At 38.0% G+C, this 17381-nt stretch overlaps 1 protein-coding gene across 1 annotated transcript in view; it reads right to left on the bottom strand.

Moving 5' to 3' along the window:
• The window catches only part of kiaa1109 (KIAA1109 ortholog), a 65659-nt gene that overhangs the window by 14300 nt on the left and 33978 nt on the right, over positions 1-17381 (bottom strand). Inside the window, exons 49-72 of the mRNA XM_067478626.1 lie at positions 17025-17223; positions 15922-16185; positions 15097-15190; positions 14182-14232; positions 13479-13685; positions 12585-12820; positions 12062-12306; positions 11856-11961; positions 11512-11609; positions 11158-11346; positions 10895-11063; positions 10194-10405; positions 7665-7863; positions 7370-7429; positions 6980-7206; positions 4965-5095; positions 4709-4832; positions 4483-4595; positions 3892-3982; positions 1953-2221; positions 1187-1402; positions 745-925; positions 480-660; positions 26-187 (exon numbers count right to left, since the gene is read on the bottom strand). Of these exons, the coding sequence (XP_067334727.1) occupies positions 26-187; positions 480-660; positions 745-925; positions 1187-1402; positions 1953-2221; positions 3892-3982; positions 4483-4595; positions 4709-4832; positions 4965-5095; positions 6980-7206; positions 7370-7429; positions 7665-7863; positions 10194-10405; positions 10895-11063; positions 11158-11346; positions 11512-11609; positions 11856-11961; positions 12062-12306; positions 12585-12820; positions 13479-13685; positions 14182-14232; positions 15097-15190; positions 15922-16185; positions 17025-17223 (4024 nt within the window). The remainder of the gene's footprint in view (positions 1-25; positions 188-479; positions 661-744; positions 926-1186; positions 1403-1952; positions 2222-3891; positions 3983-4482; positions 4596-4708; positions 4833-4964; positions 5096-6979; positions 7207-7369; positions 7430-7664; positions 7864-10193; positions 10406-10894; positions 11064-11157; positions 11347-11511; positions 11610-11855; positions 11962-12061; positions 12307-12584; positions 12821-13478; positions 13686-14181; positions 14233-15096; positions 15191-15921; positions 16186-17024; positions 17224-17381) is intronic.

The raw sequence follows: 17381 nt of genomic DNA, 5'->3' as shown, positions 1-17381 counted from the left end.
AAATCAAATGGTTCAAAAAACAAACCTGCATAGTTCCTGTCCACAGGAGTGATAGGAATTGTCTCCAGTGCTTTTTCCAGAAAGTCCAGCAGGCAAGGGCTGATGACCATTTCTTCTGGCAGAGTCTGGAGAGCCACCCAGGCGTACAGCTTGGCTGTCTTTACACCTCCACTGCCCTTACCCTTGGCTGAAAAGACACATGGTTTAAGTCATGTATAGTCTGGACCATCAATTATATAAAAGACCTAAACTTTATTAACAGCAGTTTCTTATAATTATCTTTCGTATATTTTCCTTTGTGGTTTGCATCAATATGCATGAGCCCATTTGATCGGTGCCCCCTGGATGAAATCACATGCATTTGACTTGGTGCGTCGAAGTTTAGATGTAAATCATCAGATCGGAGAGGCATGGCACTAGTGTCGGTGACTACGCAAGGTGGTAGAGCATGCAATTAAAAATGAGGGAATGCTCAGTACCTGATGGAATAGGTGGGGGTGGGGGAGGTAGGAGCAAATTAGTCTTGCTTTGGACAGCATTGGGAGGACCGATATCTTTCATACCATACAGCTTAGACTCTTTGGAGAGAGTGCGGGGGAGAGAGGAACCACGAGAGGCGTTGGGTGACTCCGTTTTCAGGGTCTTGGAGTTGTAGTGCAACTGGGGTCAAAGGAAAAAAAAAAATCATTAATTAAGATCCACAGCACAAAGTAGAAAGTTGTGGATGCAAAGGGAAATGCTGACCTTAACATCTACTCCTGGAATGTAGAAGACTGTTGTCTCAATGTCATTAGATTTGGTCTGTAGAGAGGAGGGACACTTCTTTCCTGCTAGGAGATGGGTGGTAGAAGTGTAGGTTGGCTGCAGCTTCTTCTTCTTGGGGGGAGACTCCTGGTCAAGGCTCTTGAGACTGCGCTCACAGCTTCTATAATACCCATGTGGAGACAAGTCTTGTCATACAAAGAAGGTGTGTTGTTCAGTTAACTGAATATATAAAAGGTATATTTCTGCTTCCATGGGGAACAAGCTGTCACTGTTGTTCCAGCTGAGGCATAAACATTTATCTGGCAACTCATTCGAGTCGATTGCATAATGGGCAGTTTTCAAAATGAATGCAGAAAACCGCAGGAAATGTCAGCTAGGTATTAAAGGAAATTCTGGAGCCATCATGTGGCTTTCAGTGTACCTCCTGAAAGAAATGTCCTCGTGCTCTGGCTGCTGAGTAGTGGGGTGTAGGACACACTTCCCGCTGTCAATCTCTACACGGACATCCAGTTCAAAGTCAATGTTTCTTTCAGTTGTTGGTCCACTGAAGCTGCGGTTGGCAGGTGTGCTCGGCCAGCGCTCGCTGAATAGCTGACTCACAGCGGCAAAGCCTGAAGGTTTCCTGTTAGGTGCTTGGCTGAGAGTAAAGATTAAAACAATTGTTTAGTGATTTCTGAAGCCAGAAAATATGTACAAAAGAAAACATACGCTATTATAAGCATGGCTTTCAGCATGGCAAAAAGTGGAGTCCAAGTAAGTACTTCAGGTTTTCCTACATTGAGAAACACTGTCCTTTGATTTATATCTAGACAAACTTGTTGCACTTGTTTTTAGTGTAGCACTACTGGTTTTGAGAAATAATTCCCTAAACATTCCTCATTTAAACACAATAGCATTTGCTAAATGTAGGTACATTTGAGAAATAAAAAAAAAAAAAAAAATCTTGTTTTTAGTCTTGCTGCACTAGTTTTCAGATGTGTGGGTTCTTTGAGACTAGATTTTTTCTATTTACATGTTTTAGTCTTGATGAGTAAAAGTTTCAGATCATTTCTTATTTCTGACATTTTATTACTTTTTTCTTGTTTTCGTAAGCTGAGTTTTTGCAGAGAGGCAGTTACAATGCAAGTTTACTGTCATGTGACATTCACATGGGAAGGTTGGGTAAACAAACCAATAAGAATACTCACAAAGGCCTCCGATAACTTGGTGGTCTTTCACGTTCAAATTCATCTTCCTTCTCTGAGTCTTCAGAAGAGGATGAGGACAGGTCATCGCGCCTCATGTCTTCATGCTGGAAGGGAATTGTGGGTGAGAACACAGCAGGGGTGCCAGGAGCACTGAAAACTGAGCTCTGGCCCTCGCTTATGGGTGGAGAATGTAGATGAAGGTGATGGTGAGGATGAGATGGCTCATCAATGGTGACTGACAACAGGTCCACCTCTGTCTCCTCAGGAAACTTCAGAAAAGGACAGAAAGTCAAATTTTACATCTGCAGGAAGCTCCTCCTACTTAGAGACATCATTTCAGCAATTTTGGAGATGAAACTGATGTCTTAAGTAAGAAGCCAAGGAATCACGAGTGTTCTGTAGATTGAACATGTGGATCACAAGGTATTTTCCTGTCTTTTTTTTGACATTCAGTATAGTTTTATAAACACATGTTCAATGACAGAACACAGCTAGCTTACAACTGTTGTCACAGGAGGTAAGAAGTCATGCACTTTCTGTGAGGAGGAATGAAAGATAGATGCGGAGAGACAAGGAAGATGAGAAGGATGACCTAATACCACAAGAGGAGAAAAAAAAAAAAAAAGAAAAAAAAAACAGTGAAACACATTCTTAGGAAGGTGGACCATGGGAAAAACATATAAGGAAAAAAAATTGAAAGGTGGAGAGAAAGATCAATAACAGGTATGACACTGGCTGCTACTGATCATTGATAAAAGTACTGAAAATATTTCCTGCATCTGAAGCAAACACATACAGCCTGGGTCTGTCATCATAAAGAGTGGATACGGGAGCATAGTAGGATTTGATTATTTACACTAATCAAGTGAAGATAGATTTAACAGCATTTACCGGCACTCAACCATGGCAGAATCTTTGTTGATTCACTAATTAACTACTACATTAATGTGCTATACTATATATTCATTAAAAATGTACAGGTAAATTAGGATTGTTATTTGACATTGGAAGATAATTTGAAGTCACAGAGGAAACATTCCATCACATAAGCACCCTCAATAGTGGTTAACCATGCAGAGATGTCAGAAATTAGTTAGGGTTGAATGAGAGTGTATTTAGATTTGTATGCTGGTTCAAAACAGGATGAGAATGTGAAACTCTTGACCATAAACTCATATCCAAAAGTGAGTGTTAACCAAGCAACTCATTTTCTATGATCTTGCTTACATTGAGGTATCAGGAACAAATGCTGTCTTACATTAAATATATTTACGATGACATTCCAGTGATAAACCAACAGTGAACCAATAATGAAGAGTGAGAGTGAAACGCAAATTATAATTTGTTTCCACATACAAATATAAATCCAAGAACAAATCATAATCACACAGAGAACAAGGTAGGACTAAATCATCATGCAAATGACTCATCATCATCCTGTTTTGATTTTGCATATTTAAAATAATATCAGCACTCTCAAGGTAATCACAGAGAAGAGGAAACAGAAGTATTTGTTGGTGTTGGTTAGGTATTTTATTTTGTTTGATTTTAACTTTTGAACCATATACCTTGAATATCTCTCCTGGACTGACAGGTGCATTTGTTGAATCCCAGGCCTGATTATTAATCTTTAATTGAACAAAAATGTTATTAAAAAGAAGCTTGTTCAAAACACAAAAATAAAATTCTTAAGAGCACAATCGTCCCTTCACTTCGAGGACTTTAAAAATAAAATGTGAAGCAACTGTGGCCTACATAGACGGCTGAAGTGTGGAGATCCGTTACACTGACAAACATTCACAGAAATGGACGATGACAAAATGGTATTGAAAATGTCAACATAAAAATGGACAAAAACACCTACTTCTACACTGACTTACATAACGAGTGGTTTAGAACAAATATACAGTATGACCACACTTTTACGCAGTGAGTTTACCGTGTCCTGAATGTTGAAGGTGACTCGGGGTCCAGGAGAGGAAGCATCCACACGGATATCTGGTAGGTCATCCACATCCCCTATTCTGGAACTGAAGACATAGACAAGTATGATGAGATGTACATATACTCTACATGCTGTCGAATGTTAGGTTGTGACATTTGTATAATATAAAGTTCTTTTAAGTTTGTTTTTAATATACCTGTACTTTTTCCAATTGATTTTTTTTCTAGTTATTTATATTCATCTGTTCAACCCTAGACCTAGACTAGTTTTTCTTTTGCTAAAGGTTCTAGAGTTTGTGGACCATTTAATATATTAACTACATTCATTTAGAGATAGGCCTATAATTACTATAAACAACTGAAACAAGTAGATTTTTCTTCTCTACACTCCACTCTAATCTGTGAGTCACCACATCCATTTTGCAAGATGGTTAATGCAAAATGTGTTTCAAAAACATGCAACGTTGGTAGCAAAAGTGCTGTGAGACAGAGGGTACATGATACCTGCAAGATGAAGCACCGTTAACAGTGTCATTTCTATGTTAATGTGATGCAGCGAAAGTGGCTACTGTTGCCCTTTAATTACCTCTGTCTGTCCATCCTTTTTAGAGTTGGTCTGCCTGCAGCTGCTGAAATGCTTTTGGAGCGGTTGTAGCTTGGTTTGTAGCCAAGACCCCACTTATCTTTCAGTGAGGCAGCCTAGTGAGGAACAAATATAAAAGCATAAACAGGTTGCTACTGTGTCATTTTTTGATTTGAGTGCTGAGATAAACAGGTTAATATAAGGGGAAAGTAAATAGGTGTGAATTTACCCTCATACTAGAGCGACGCAGTTTCTTTCTGACATCTCTCCTGATGTCATTGACAGCCACAGACTCCAGCTGCTGATAGCGCTGGATTTCCTGGTTGATTGTCCCTTCACTGGCTCCCAATTTCCTGTGGTGATGACAAGAGAATACAGATATGCAAGGGAATTCATCAACAGTGGAACCATTAAGATTTAATAATCACATGACATAGAAAAAAAAAAGGAAAAAAAAGGAGTAAGTGGGTAAAAACCAATCTTACTTGAGGTCATCGATGACCTTTGCCTGTTCATTTAGCTCTCTAATGTCCACAACTCTTTTGGTGAACTTTCTCCCTCGAGAGTCAATCACCTGGTTTCCCATCACCATCTGCCTTCTGGGGTCAATAGTCTCCTGTTGGGTCAAAACCATGATACCCAACAGATTTATCTAATGAAACTCATGACAAGTTAAAACAATCACCCATTAATCAAAAGACAAAACATTTTTTTTCTTTAAAGCAGGTTTGTTTTCATCAAGCAGCTGCAATAAAAAAAAAACTCCCAATTCAATTAAGAGTGAGTTATTTTGATCATAGTTCAATCACAATAGGACCTATGTTGTTCAATCCGCACACCAGGGATAATAAAACACAGAATGTCAAAGAAGACAACACCACCACCACTCCAACAAAGGTGTAGGAAGAGAAACTTAAGCTCTACTGCCACACTAATTTCTCTATACCCATCATAGAAGCTTGAAGTATAACTCTATTCATTTTCTAAATAACAGTCTACAATCACCATACAGATGCTATAAACAACATTAAGTCTGTGGTCCCAAAACAATTAGCAACACATCAACCAGACAGACTGTTGCACTGGGTGATTCTTCGTTCTTCAAAATAGGGGATACAAATTAAAGTCTGATCTAATTTGAATAGATTTGAATGGTCTTGGACATGCGCAGTTGACACTTGTTAAAAATACGTTGATCACACATTGTGGAATGAAGAAATATGTCAGGCAGAAGAGTGCACCTAGGTGATTTGGTAAGCTAATGTAAATAAGGAAGATTCAATGTTGTTCAATGTTTTAGCACCTGTATGATGATTGTAGAAAATCCAAATTATTTAGAAAGTAACTGAAGTTAGCCTGTAATAAGAAGGATGGTGAAAACCAATGCCAAAAGACACTTTTATGCATTACCATGCCATTTAGCAAAAGCATACAATAGAATGCTCAGGACTTTGGAATTCACAACAATCTGATAACTGCCAGTGACTGTAAAAGATCGCCAGGTGATTTTTGTCAACCCAAGGAAGAGTTTAACACTGTGCGTGGCTACATACACAGCCCCAGGAGAAAGGTCTTTGGGCCCTGGCACTGCCTGCTCGTAGGCGAGGCGATGCAAAGTTTAAGTCGTCAGCTGGGAAAGATAAACTCTCAGGCCTGGGACTGAGGCCCAGGATGCGATTTACCAGACGCTTCTTTAAGGTCAGCCGAGGGCTAAACTGGCTCTCTGGATTCTGTAAACAATAGCAGGGACAGATAGATGGACAAACGGAAGAGTGGACAACTCTTGTTATACTTTACCTCTTGGAGGTTTGCAGTCAATAAAGTAGGATTTATTCAAACGTTGAAATTGATAAAAATATTGATCAAATATTCAATAGGAACAGTTTTGCATTTTGGAAAATGTGTAATTTGTTTTCTTGCAGGGAATTAGATGATAAAACCGACAGCACGCTCACATGTATACAATTAATATGAAGCTACAAATAGTAGCCAGTTAGCCAAAATTATAACAAAGACTCGAAGCAGGTGGAAACCTCCATCTTTGGCTCTATCTTGACCCCGACCAGCAAGTTCCTTGAGTCTTATCAACTTGAGGTTTCAGGCAATCACATGCGACTTTGTTACTTGTAAAGGAGTAATTTTACCTGTTTCCAATCTGTATAATAAGCTAACAGTCTCGTGTTAATTGTACACCCACTATTATCCAGCTCTCTGAAAGACAAAAAATGTACTACCAAAAATGGTGAACTATTCTGTAAATTCTTTACAAATGCTCAGTGTTTGTCTAAAGAAACTGAAAGTACTGTATTGATATCTTAGCAGACCTTTCAAATTCACACATCCCAACTTCTATACTACTATGCACAGATGTATATTTCCCACATTAAACTGTATCAACAAAGTTTATTTGAAAGTAAAATTAAACTGAATTAAATTGTAAAAAGGTACCAACTATACTTAAAACTAAACGCTAACATGTAACTGCTCAATACTGACTAACCAGGTGGATGGCGGGTGACATTGTGTCGGTCTCGTCTTCATCCGAAAGATCCGCCATGTTGATGGAGTTAAGGTCGGCGATGTCGTCTTTGTCCTCCTCGCCTGTCAGTGACGTCAGCGTGTTGCCCAGAGCATTGAGACGTTTGCCAATGTTGGGATCCATGTGGACGTCAATACCGCACATTTTCCAAAGTACATTCAGAGTCCAGGTACCAGCACTGCTGCTCTCTGTTTTGAAGAGGAAAATGCGAGTGTGGAGATGAAAGCAAGAATAGCAGAGGATGGAGATGAAATTAATGCAAAATATTTTGGGCCACAGTCTCAAGTTTATTGTGCAGCTCTAGGGTGTGATCCATATTTTATAGACTACAGCTTAGTTAAAAGAACTTGCCCGCAGAGGGTTGCCCTGTAGTTCTGGAACATACTTCATATGTACCATCAGGGACTACACCTGTATATAGACCGAACACAGAAAAAAAAAAGTCAATATTTCAGACACAATGTATGAATAGAAAGTAACAGGAGATGTCTGCAAAACTCAAAATTTGAATCTGATGAAAAGGCGTATCATAAAATAATTCCTTGTATTATATGCTTGCTATTATATATCTTTAGTTAGGTATTGTGTTAAAAAGTCTGCCAGCAACAATTGAAACCAAAACAGACAAATGCGATGCATCACTCACAAGCATTTATGACCAGATCCCCTCGAACTTCAGGCTTCCAGTCGTCCCACGTGGTCTCAAAGCCCTCTGCAAAGCGGATGCAGAAATTCTTGAAGTGTCCTTTGCTGACAAGAGACTCAGAGGAGCAGGCGGTGATTAGTGTGCTCTCGATGGTCAGGACCAGAGCTGAGCCCGTGTCAAAATCTATGCTGTGGTTTGCCTGGCAGAGGAGCAATGACAGGGGTTATCTGGGCCTTAATCGACAGGTAGGTATATGGAAATAAAGACCACCTCCATGTATGTGGAAAATGGGAGTTGCCTAGTAACATTTCATCATACCTATGAAATAGAACTACAAGAAATACATTTTTTAACGTGCATTTCAATAAATAATTCATGATAGTTTTGTGAAATATCATGCTTTTGGCAAAATTTGAAAATGATAATTCATCTGGTCTGATTATGTAAATAAAACTATATACACAAGTGAAATGTTACCAAGCTTTTCCGTTTGTTAGATTGTGTTTAATTGCAGGATTTGAAGAGATTGGTCCATAAAACCCAAATTTCGGGATTAACTCTGCTTGAATCCTAAAACAGCAGTCTGATCATTATCTCAGTCATAACAGAAGGGCAGGAAATACTATGTCCTAAATTATTTACAACTATGACCTGGATAAAAATCAGACCTCAGTTTTGGGGGAGTTACTGCAGAAATCTTGGCAATTTAGAAATAACCACATGCTATATCAAAGAAGAGTAAGCACACAATGTCACTCATTCTCCAGCTACTGTAACATTAAAATAGGTATACAATTTTATACACATTCAAGGCACTGTGAAAGAATAGAATTTCCATCTTAGCAACACATATAAGCAAGACACTGAAAACCAACTGGCATAACCCCATTTTAGTAATTACACACCCAAAACACCTCGGACAACAGCGCAAGCTTCATTAATTTTTATGCCAGCCTTCTGGAGGCAATCTGACAAAGTGGTACGACCCCTAATTTTAAACAGAACAAGACTTGTGATGCAGTGTGTTTGTGGCATAGAAAAATATTAATTGCAGTAAGTTGATGTCCCACAACAAGCCATCACAAGAGATGTAATAAATAGTTGGTTACTTTTTGTGCATTTTTTTGCTGGCCTACTGATGTGCTGGCCCCAGCTTCAGAGTTGTTGCCTTCCGTAACTGGTACTTGTCCTCTCTATGGAAATAAGTGTGACATAACAGCTGGTATATGTTGTGTCAATGGTAAGAAAAGAACTGATATTGATCAATTAATATCTAGTGTTTCCCCTAAAAATGTCTTCTCACTGTTTGGGAGTATATTTTTCATTAAAAAGAAAATAACTATATTTCCAATGCAAAATCAACTGCTTTTTAGGTTTTTATGCAAAAATATGCACTAGCAGCAGTAAGTGTTTTGCAAAGTTAAAACACTTTCTGTAAGTCTGGCAAATACTAAAGTATAGTAGCGCACAGTGCATAGATGGCTCAAAAACTATGGTCACATTACAGGCCTCAATGCTGAATTCACATTTATTTTTTTTTGCCAAATTCACATTAAATGTGAGCCAACTGTCTACACCAATGACAACACCACCACGTGTGTGACAGTAAAACATTTTATTAAAACTTACAATATTCCAGTTTGGTCAGAGGCTTCTTCATAATTAGTTATAACAAATATGTAACTTGTTCATCTCTCTAATTGTTTTTTTTTTCAATTACTACTATATCTGTTGTTGATTGACTTTGTTTTATTTTTACATATATTTAACATCTGGTATTACAATCCTGGGTGTTTGCAACATTCAATGATTAAACTGTTGAGGCCAGTCAGAACAAAGTAATGTTCAGGCCAGCCTGCAAACCAAAAGCTAAAGTAGGGGAAACACTGATATCAATACTCAGTACAGATGAATAGCTTTTTATTTCTTTTTTTCCCCTTTTTAAAAAGGAGCACAAAGAACAAGATGGCAACACAGCTTCTCAAGGTGTTTTGCCAAAAGCAAAATGAATGCCATGAACACCAGTAAATGAAAAGAAATTTATTTAATCATTTTATTTCTGAATTTAGGGTTAAAATGAGATGCACTGTAGCTATATATTTAATCAGACATAAATGAGTTTTCTAATAAAAGCAAGGGAGAAAGAGACTTATTGAAAACTTTCTAATCTGAGATCTACAGAATTAAATGTAAAAATGTGTGTTAAGAATTAAATTTCAACTAAATAAACTTTAAGCCAACAGACCACAAAACTGCTATATATATATATATATATATATATATATATATATATATATATATATATATATATATATATATATATATATATATATATATATATATATATATATATATATATATATATATATATATATATATATATATATATATATATATATATATATATATATATTTTAATTCATATACAGTTTATGATCTTGGCCACTTATTCCCACAGATATAGATGTTAGAATGTAACATTCTAACACTATTAAATATTGAGAATCTAAACCACAAATAGCAGTGTACCTGGGATGTGCCAGTGATGGGCAGGCATATGCCGAGGTCATTGACAGTCAATTGTAGGAAGAGGGTGCTGAAGGCCTGAGCTGAGGTCTGTTGAATGCCTGGCAGCTTGTCTACCACCTCCTTTGTGGCCACGTGGATGTCCTTGTTGAGGGCCATACGCTGCTCATTCCAGTTGTCATAAGCTGCTTTGTAATTCAGCCAGAAGAGCACAGCTGCAGGAGGGCACACAGCAGGGAGAACTTTAAATTAGACCCTGAATGTCATGTAAACAAGTTGCATTAAAGTTAGAACTGTCAAGGAACTAACAAGCCATAAAAAGTTCTACTTTTGTTGTGTGCAAAAATCCAATGCAGGTCCATCATCAAGCCATTTCTCTTTAACAACCAGTTCTACTTAGGCAGAATATACTTTCTTAAAATACAAACAATCTTCTGTGGTGTCGATGTTTTCTGTGTCAATAAACAAGGTTAATAACTGAAAATTTGGGTTGATTCGGCTTTGCTCATTTAAGAACAGAAAACATGTAGAATGACACACCCAAAAGTTGAGCACAAGAGATTTAACAGTTACAAATATATGCAGATATTAGTGACACCATTGGAGAAGTTAAACCAATGGGGCTAATGCTTAAATATAATCTCTTATAGTACATATAAAAGCTTTTGATATTAAATTTAATATAGAGAAAGCATAAACTGAACCTCTGTCAAATGCCACTGGTTGGGCAAAAACAATTGGCCTGTTAAGTGTGATAAGAACAGCCTCCTTGTCTGAGGAGCCGCTGATCTCCTCCTGCAGAGCATTCCGCAGACCAATCCGAGTTCGGAAGTATGCCACCTGGTGGAAGTCTGAGCCAGCTTCTTCATATACCTGTATAGTGAAGGGAGATTTACATCAGATAGTGATCTATAGTAAGTAAGCACGGCACTATCAGAGTATCAGAGGTGAGATTCCCAATCTGTACCTGGTGCTTGACTATCTGTCCGAGGGCCAGGTTAAGATCTACTTGACATTTGCCAAAGAGCTTTAGGTAACTGCTGCTGCCACCAGGCTGAGCCTTGCACTGGATTCTGTTGGATAGCTCCAGCTCAATCAGACCCGTCTCAAAGCGCACAGCTCGCATTGAAGGAGTGGTGGCTGTCATCTGGATCCCCTGTGAGGAAGACAATTTAATTCCGAAAACTCCTCATAGTGGTTCTAAACACAAATTCATGGGTTTTAGCACTTAATTAAACAAACTTTAGACCAAAAACTTCGGCTACCCTGTTTTACATTTTTAATATATATATATATTTTTTTATCTTGAACACAGACATACCTTGAACATGAGACTGAGAGAATAAAGCAGGATTTTTGGTTTTTCTGCATCTGTGGAGGTGTCATGCTCATTCCACAGCGGGATGGGTTGTTCTCCTCCTGCATTCATGGAAATTATGTGAATCAAGCTCACAAACTCACAGTCTGTTGTAAGATAATGATGCTAAATAATCATGTTGTCTATGTGAGTGTGTACATGAATATGTGTGAGGTCTAATATCTACTGATGAGTTGATTTTGAAATTACATTTAAAGGCTCCTCCAAGTGTCCATTTGTTACATATTCAGCTGAAGGCCACACCATTATTCTTTAACCTAAATGGGTTTTGGTGTTGGGTACCATACCTGACACCTTCTGAATGACCTCATTGACCTCCTTCATGAAAACCTTCTGCAGGAAGACCAGATGGTTAAGCAGGTCTGTGGTCAGGTTGTGCTCAAATGAACCAATCTGCAAATCACAAAAGACAAGCATGGGATTCATTTTGGTGGCTCATTAGTTTTTATTTCTTCTCCTGAAATAGTGAAAGGTCAAATCAGGAGCCTCTTACCTCAGCCACACAGCGAAGGTAGTTGCCTTGGAGATAGTTGCCTTGCTTTGCTGGGAAGTCGTCTACAGCCCAGCCTTGTTCCGAGTGGCTCTCATGATCCTCCATGATGTATTCTCCTGACATATTGACTGGAGGCAGGGTGAGGCTGGCTGATGGTGGCATGGTGGACATGTCCACTGGGGACACTTTTGACTGGAAGCAAAGCTTATGGTTTGGCAGCTCAAAGGTGAAACTGGTTTGAGCCCCTAAATGTAAGAGAAGGAAAAACATCAAAAGGCATAATTTCAGTTGTTCGGCAGTTTACGTACTAAGTAACAACAGCATTGAAAAAGCACAAAGTAAAACATGCATTTTTGCATTCAGTTTTTTTCGCTAAACAATATTTGTAGAATATAAAAGAACATATCAAAATGGCTGTTTACATAGCCACATCAATGTAAATAATACTAGGTGAAATTAATTTCTTTCATGCTAAAATAAATAAATAAAAGGAAATCAACGTCAGATCTTATTGTACACACACCTGTCATGCCATGACTCTTCATGCGACCCATTTTATACTCTGCTTTTAGTGAGGGCAGCAAGGCAGCCCCGATGGTGATGCCGTCCACCATGGCGCTGAACTTGAGTACAATGGGCTTCTTCTCCAGGCCTTCCGGAAGCTGGGGGAACTCGTTGGCCTCTACAGGGGTTTGATTGATGCTGGATGCTTTGTCAGATGGTTGTGTGGTTGGTGTGTCCTCCCTATTTGGAGGTTGACTTTATGAAAGTAGGAAAAAAATGAAAACATTAACTCACTTCAGGGTTTAGGGTTTCTTCAGCATCTATATAAAGTAAGCAGTGACTTAGAATATGTGAATCAAGTGCGTTATCAAAACATGTTTGCTATGTTAATGGCTAAATCTGATTTAACGTCTTGTATCTCAGTTTTTCCATTACATTAATCCCAAACTGTTGGGGCAAAGTGTTGTTAAACTACAAAATGAAAAAGTGAACACTACTGCTTTAATTTAGTTATGTGTGCACTATTGTGCAGAACTTTGCAGATACAGGCTTATATTCCAGTGACTATGAATGATAGAAAACTTGTTTAATATCCAAAGCACACCTACAACTCTATAAATATATTAACATAATTCAGAGTATTACCATGGAAACAGACCCCACACGGGCTTTGAAGGCAGCTAAATGGCAACAGTGCAGATACAATGAAGTAACCTGTCACTTATACAGATGAAAGACTTCTTAGGAGAATTTAATTTACTATAGACTCTATTTTAGTGACATTTGCTGTTTCTTGACAGCTTCATTTCACATTGTAAATATACTTGCAACATGAAAGTTTATTGTTTGTTTTTAAGGCAATATAAATTACGCTTGGTGAAATAAAATGAAAAGGTAAATGAGACCAACATACACATTGGATGGTTGGCGGATGAGGTCAGAGATCTGTTTGGAGAGCTGGTGGGAGCTGCGGACCATCATACTGTGCAAAGTGGCAGGATGCTGTGGGATGTTGATCATAATGGTGCCCACTTTTAAAACAGCTGCATTATTGGTCTTGAGTCCTCGTTGGGCGCTGTACAAAGCCTGGGATTTGGCGATGTTGCATTTGACCACCGTTCTGTAAAACAGAGTGAAATGGAATAAGCCAAAGCACAAAAATATTTTTTTTTTCTCCCCACCCAGGTGATGTGGACAAATGTATGAATGTGCAACTGAAGACTGTACTGGGAGGACATCAAATAGTCAAACACCATGCATTCGTTTGTCAGGGCACAAGAATTATGAGCAACCATGACAGTGACAAATGTTTCACTATGAATGAATAAAGTGATGAATTGTGCATTATGGCAGTCAAATTCATAGAGTTTTATTCAGATACAAGATTCCTATGCTGTTTTGTACTTGCATTTAAAAATGGGTTACGGGCGTGTTACTTGATAGAAACTAAAACAAAACACTGAAACATTAAACCATTTCATCTTTTGGCTTTTAGGATCTGTTTTACTTGGGTGGCTTCATTCATATATACAGACAAGGTGACAGACAAATGAAGGATGTACAATTAGAGCGGTTTTTGTTATGCATGTGAGTCCTAAATGGCAGTAATAACATACAGAAACTCTTGTTTAGCTGTGCTGGTGGGAGATGTGGGGAAATCCTCCAGTCTAGGCAAGTAGTTGGAAGAGAAAGCAAAGAGAAATCCAAAGAAAATAAGACCAGAAGAAAGTGTGAAATGGTTCTAAGACACATAAAGAGAGAATACAGTGTTTCAAATAGGAGGTACTTCAAATGAAAATGTGGTTAGAGGCTAGTGTGCTCTTGAAATTATTTAGATTTAGATGCTCAAGCTCCAGTAATGTTAATAATATCGAACTGCATCTGGACAGCACATTGTCAGCAACTGTTTTCAGATACTAATATTACAAACGCTTGTCTTGTCTCACTTCTTTTGCTCAGCCTGATATAGGTTATGGCCTAATTAATTTAGCGACTCTGCTGTGTTCTTTTAAATCAAACAGGATAGCGGGGGGGAATATATGTGAGTGGCACTGCAATCACTACTGCAGGGAAATGGTACACTTCAGCAACAACTACAATGTTTCTGGCTGGCTGTCATATGCAAATTTAAATACACTGGACCCGTTTGGAGCATTTTGTTTGAAAACAAGATTAAGTTTTATTTTCACACCATTTGTTGAGAAAAAACATATTGAAGGGATTTTTATAAGGGGCTTAACCCGTAAATATATACACTTAGTAGCAAATATTTGCTACTAACTCTCCTGATGACTGTTGTTATTACAACACAAACTACGTAGCAGTCCATGTACCACAGACAGTTAGGATGAATAGAGTGTTATAAGTATTTTAGAATTCAAAAGTTAATTACATGGTATTGTTTTCAAAATATTCCCTTAAAGATGAGCCAGGGACATTTATATTTAAAATCATCAATAATAATAATAATAATAATAATAATAATAATAATAATTCTAGTTCTAGGCAGAATGGAGGGAATATTTACGTACTGGATGTCAGGAGTTATGCCCTCCAGCAGAACTATGTTTACCCCTCCTATGTGAGCTGATGCACAAGTTTCAGTCATTTTCTGGTGCAGGATATCTGTGAATTCAAGTTAAAAAGAGTAAAATCAACAACTACCAACAATTACTGCAGACAGAAGTCAATAAAATTGTCGCTAATTTTCCATGAAATTCATTTTTATAAATTGTTCCTGCAATCATTTGAAACTGATACAGGAAAATGAAAGTCTTTGCTTTTGATTGAACAGAATCATTTAAATGAAAAAAAAATTAAAAAGGCATAGAAAATTTGTTAGAAATGATGATAAGTAATTGGATTATAGTGATATTACTGTTTCCTGTAATTAGCATAACACATATCCTCAAAATTTTAACAAGTCATTTGGCATATTTTAAATCTGGGAAAAGTAGTCACTGTGCCGTTTGGATTGGCCTTTGTTGTATTATTTAAAAAAAAAATGTAATCACAAATCAAAATCAATGTCAGATTTTTATTTGTTTCTTTTTTCTCTCCAAATACATTTGTCAGTTTATTACAGTGAAAATTATAGGTTCGTTGTTTTTTTGAAAGGGTACCAACAACTTGGTCCGTGTCTATAGCTGTTTGTTGCAGACATTATACTACCGTCTTATTCAGTCACTAACTGAATTAAAAGAGTTTTAATTTGGAACTTGAGGTTTTAGAACCCTTAAATAGAAAAATCAAGGTTCATAACATAACAGAAATACTGAAGTCAGAGCACAGGTAACCAGTATGTCTGAAGACAAAACACTAACCTATCCCTATAGTTCTCACCCATTCAGTCTCACCTTTCATTTTCTCCTTTAGGGTGAAACTTCCATGGATCTTCTTCAGTTCAGCCTCCATGGTCAGCCCTCCGATGTCTGCCTCCAGGTGAGTGCGATTCACCATGCCGATACCAAACACTATAAGGGTAACGTGCTGAGGCTCAGAGCTCACCAGGCTACGCCGCCTCCCACCCACACCTGGGGGCTTGTTGGGTGTGGTGGAGTCCTGCTGCTCGTTCTCAAAGATGACCTTACAGAGTGGTTCTGAGGGCCGACGGCCACTTTCTGCAGACAGTATACACATAGAAAAGGTTGTTCACAGTAGAGTTACACATTGCACAGTAATGCAACTGTTATCATTTTTAAGATATATTTTTGCAAAGACTAGACATCATTTATACAAAATATTTTCAGTTCACTATGATATCGTCATTACTTCTAACTGACTGACTTCATTTGGCTTGTGTTGTAAAGGCACTATAATTTAACAACGGGAGAGAGCCAAGTTCCCTCAGGAACCTTTTTTAGCCTTGGTGTATTCTGCTGAAAGATTGTTCCACAAGCTGCTGTGGAACTTAATGAACTCCTCTGGGAAATGTGGGGTCAAAGCAGCAGAAAAGGGGTGATATAAAGATAAACTGACTAGAAATAAATGAATAATGCAGTGACTGGGAAGTATGTATTAAATTATTTGCTAACTAGACTACCAAATAATTCAAATATATGTATGTATATAGTATTTAAAAGGAATGTTTAAATAATGACAAAAAGTATACAAATCTGCAATAAAACTTAAAACTTCAGGTTAAGTTAGAAAGATAAGAAGGACTAAACAGAGGAATATGTAAAAGGGATGTAACCGAACTGCCAGGAGAGAAAGTACGATGTAAGAGGGTGACTGGGAGAAGGTGCAGATGTAAAGGACTTGGTAGGAAAAAAGAAAAAGGGTGGGAAATTGACAGAAGGAAAAAAAAAAGGCAGAAGTGCAGCATGACTGTGTGCAAATAATGTGTGAAAAGAAGGTATTGAAGGTAAAAATGGAATTGGAAGTTGAAGGCAAGCATAGAGGTGTGAAGAAAGGACAAAAATAAAGAAGTGACTGACTACCAGAGACTGATTCCCACCTGAAAGGCAGTTCTCTGGGGAGCTTTTCTCCAGGATGCCAGTAGGATCTGAGATAAGGGAGTAGAAGTTTAGCAGCTTGTACATGTTCTGCCAACATTCTGCTGATGGCTCGCTCTGCTCTGACACTGTGATTGAGTCGGAGTCATCCATCTGGATCGCCATGTGGTCCGCCACGTCACGGGAGCCCTTCCTTGACACCTGGAGACGTTACGAAATATTCCCCATTATGAAACAAGCAGAAATGTCTCAATATGCATCCTGAGGCTGAAATGTAAATAAACAAGCTACTTCTTTATACATACACTGTTTATTCAAGCAGTATATTTAAGCTATCAAATACACTGTACACTGACAAT

This window comes from Channa argus, chromosome 16 (genome assembly GCF_033026475.1).
Source record: "Channa argus isolate prfri chromosome 16, Channa argus male v1.0, whole genome shotgun sequence".
Lineage (NCBI taxonomy): Eukaryota > Metazoa > Chordata > Actinopteri > Anabantiformes > Channidae > Channa > Channa argus.
The sequence above is the reverse complement of the archived record's forward strand: the minus strand, read 5'-3'. Positions and strand labels throughout refer to the sequence as shown.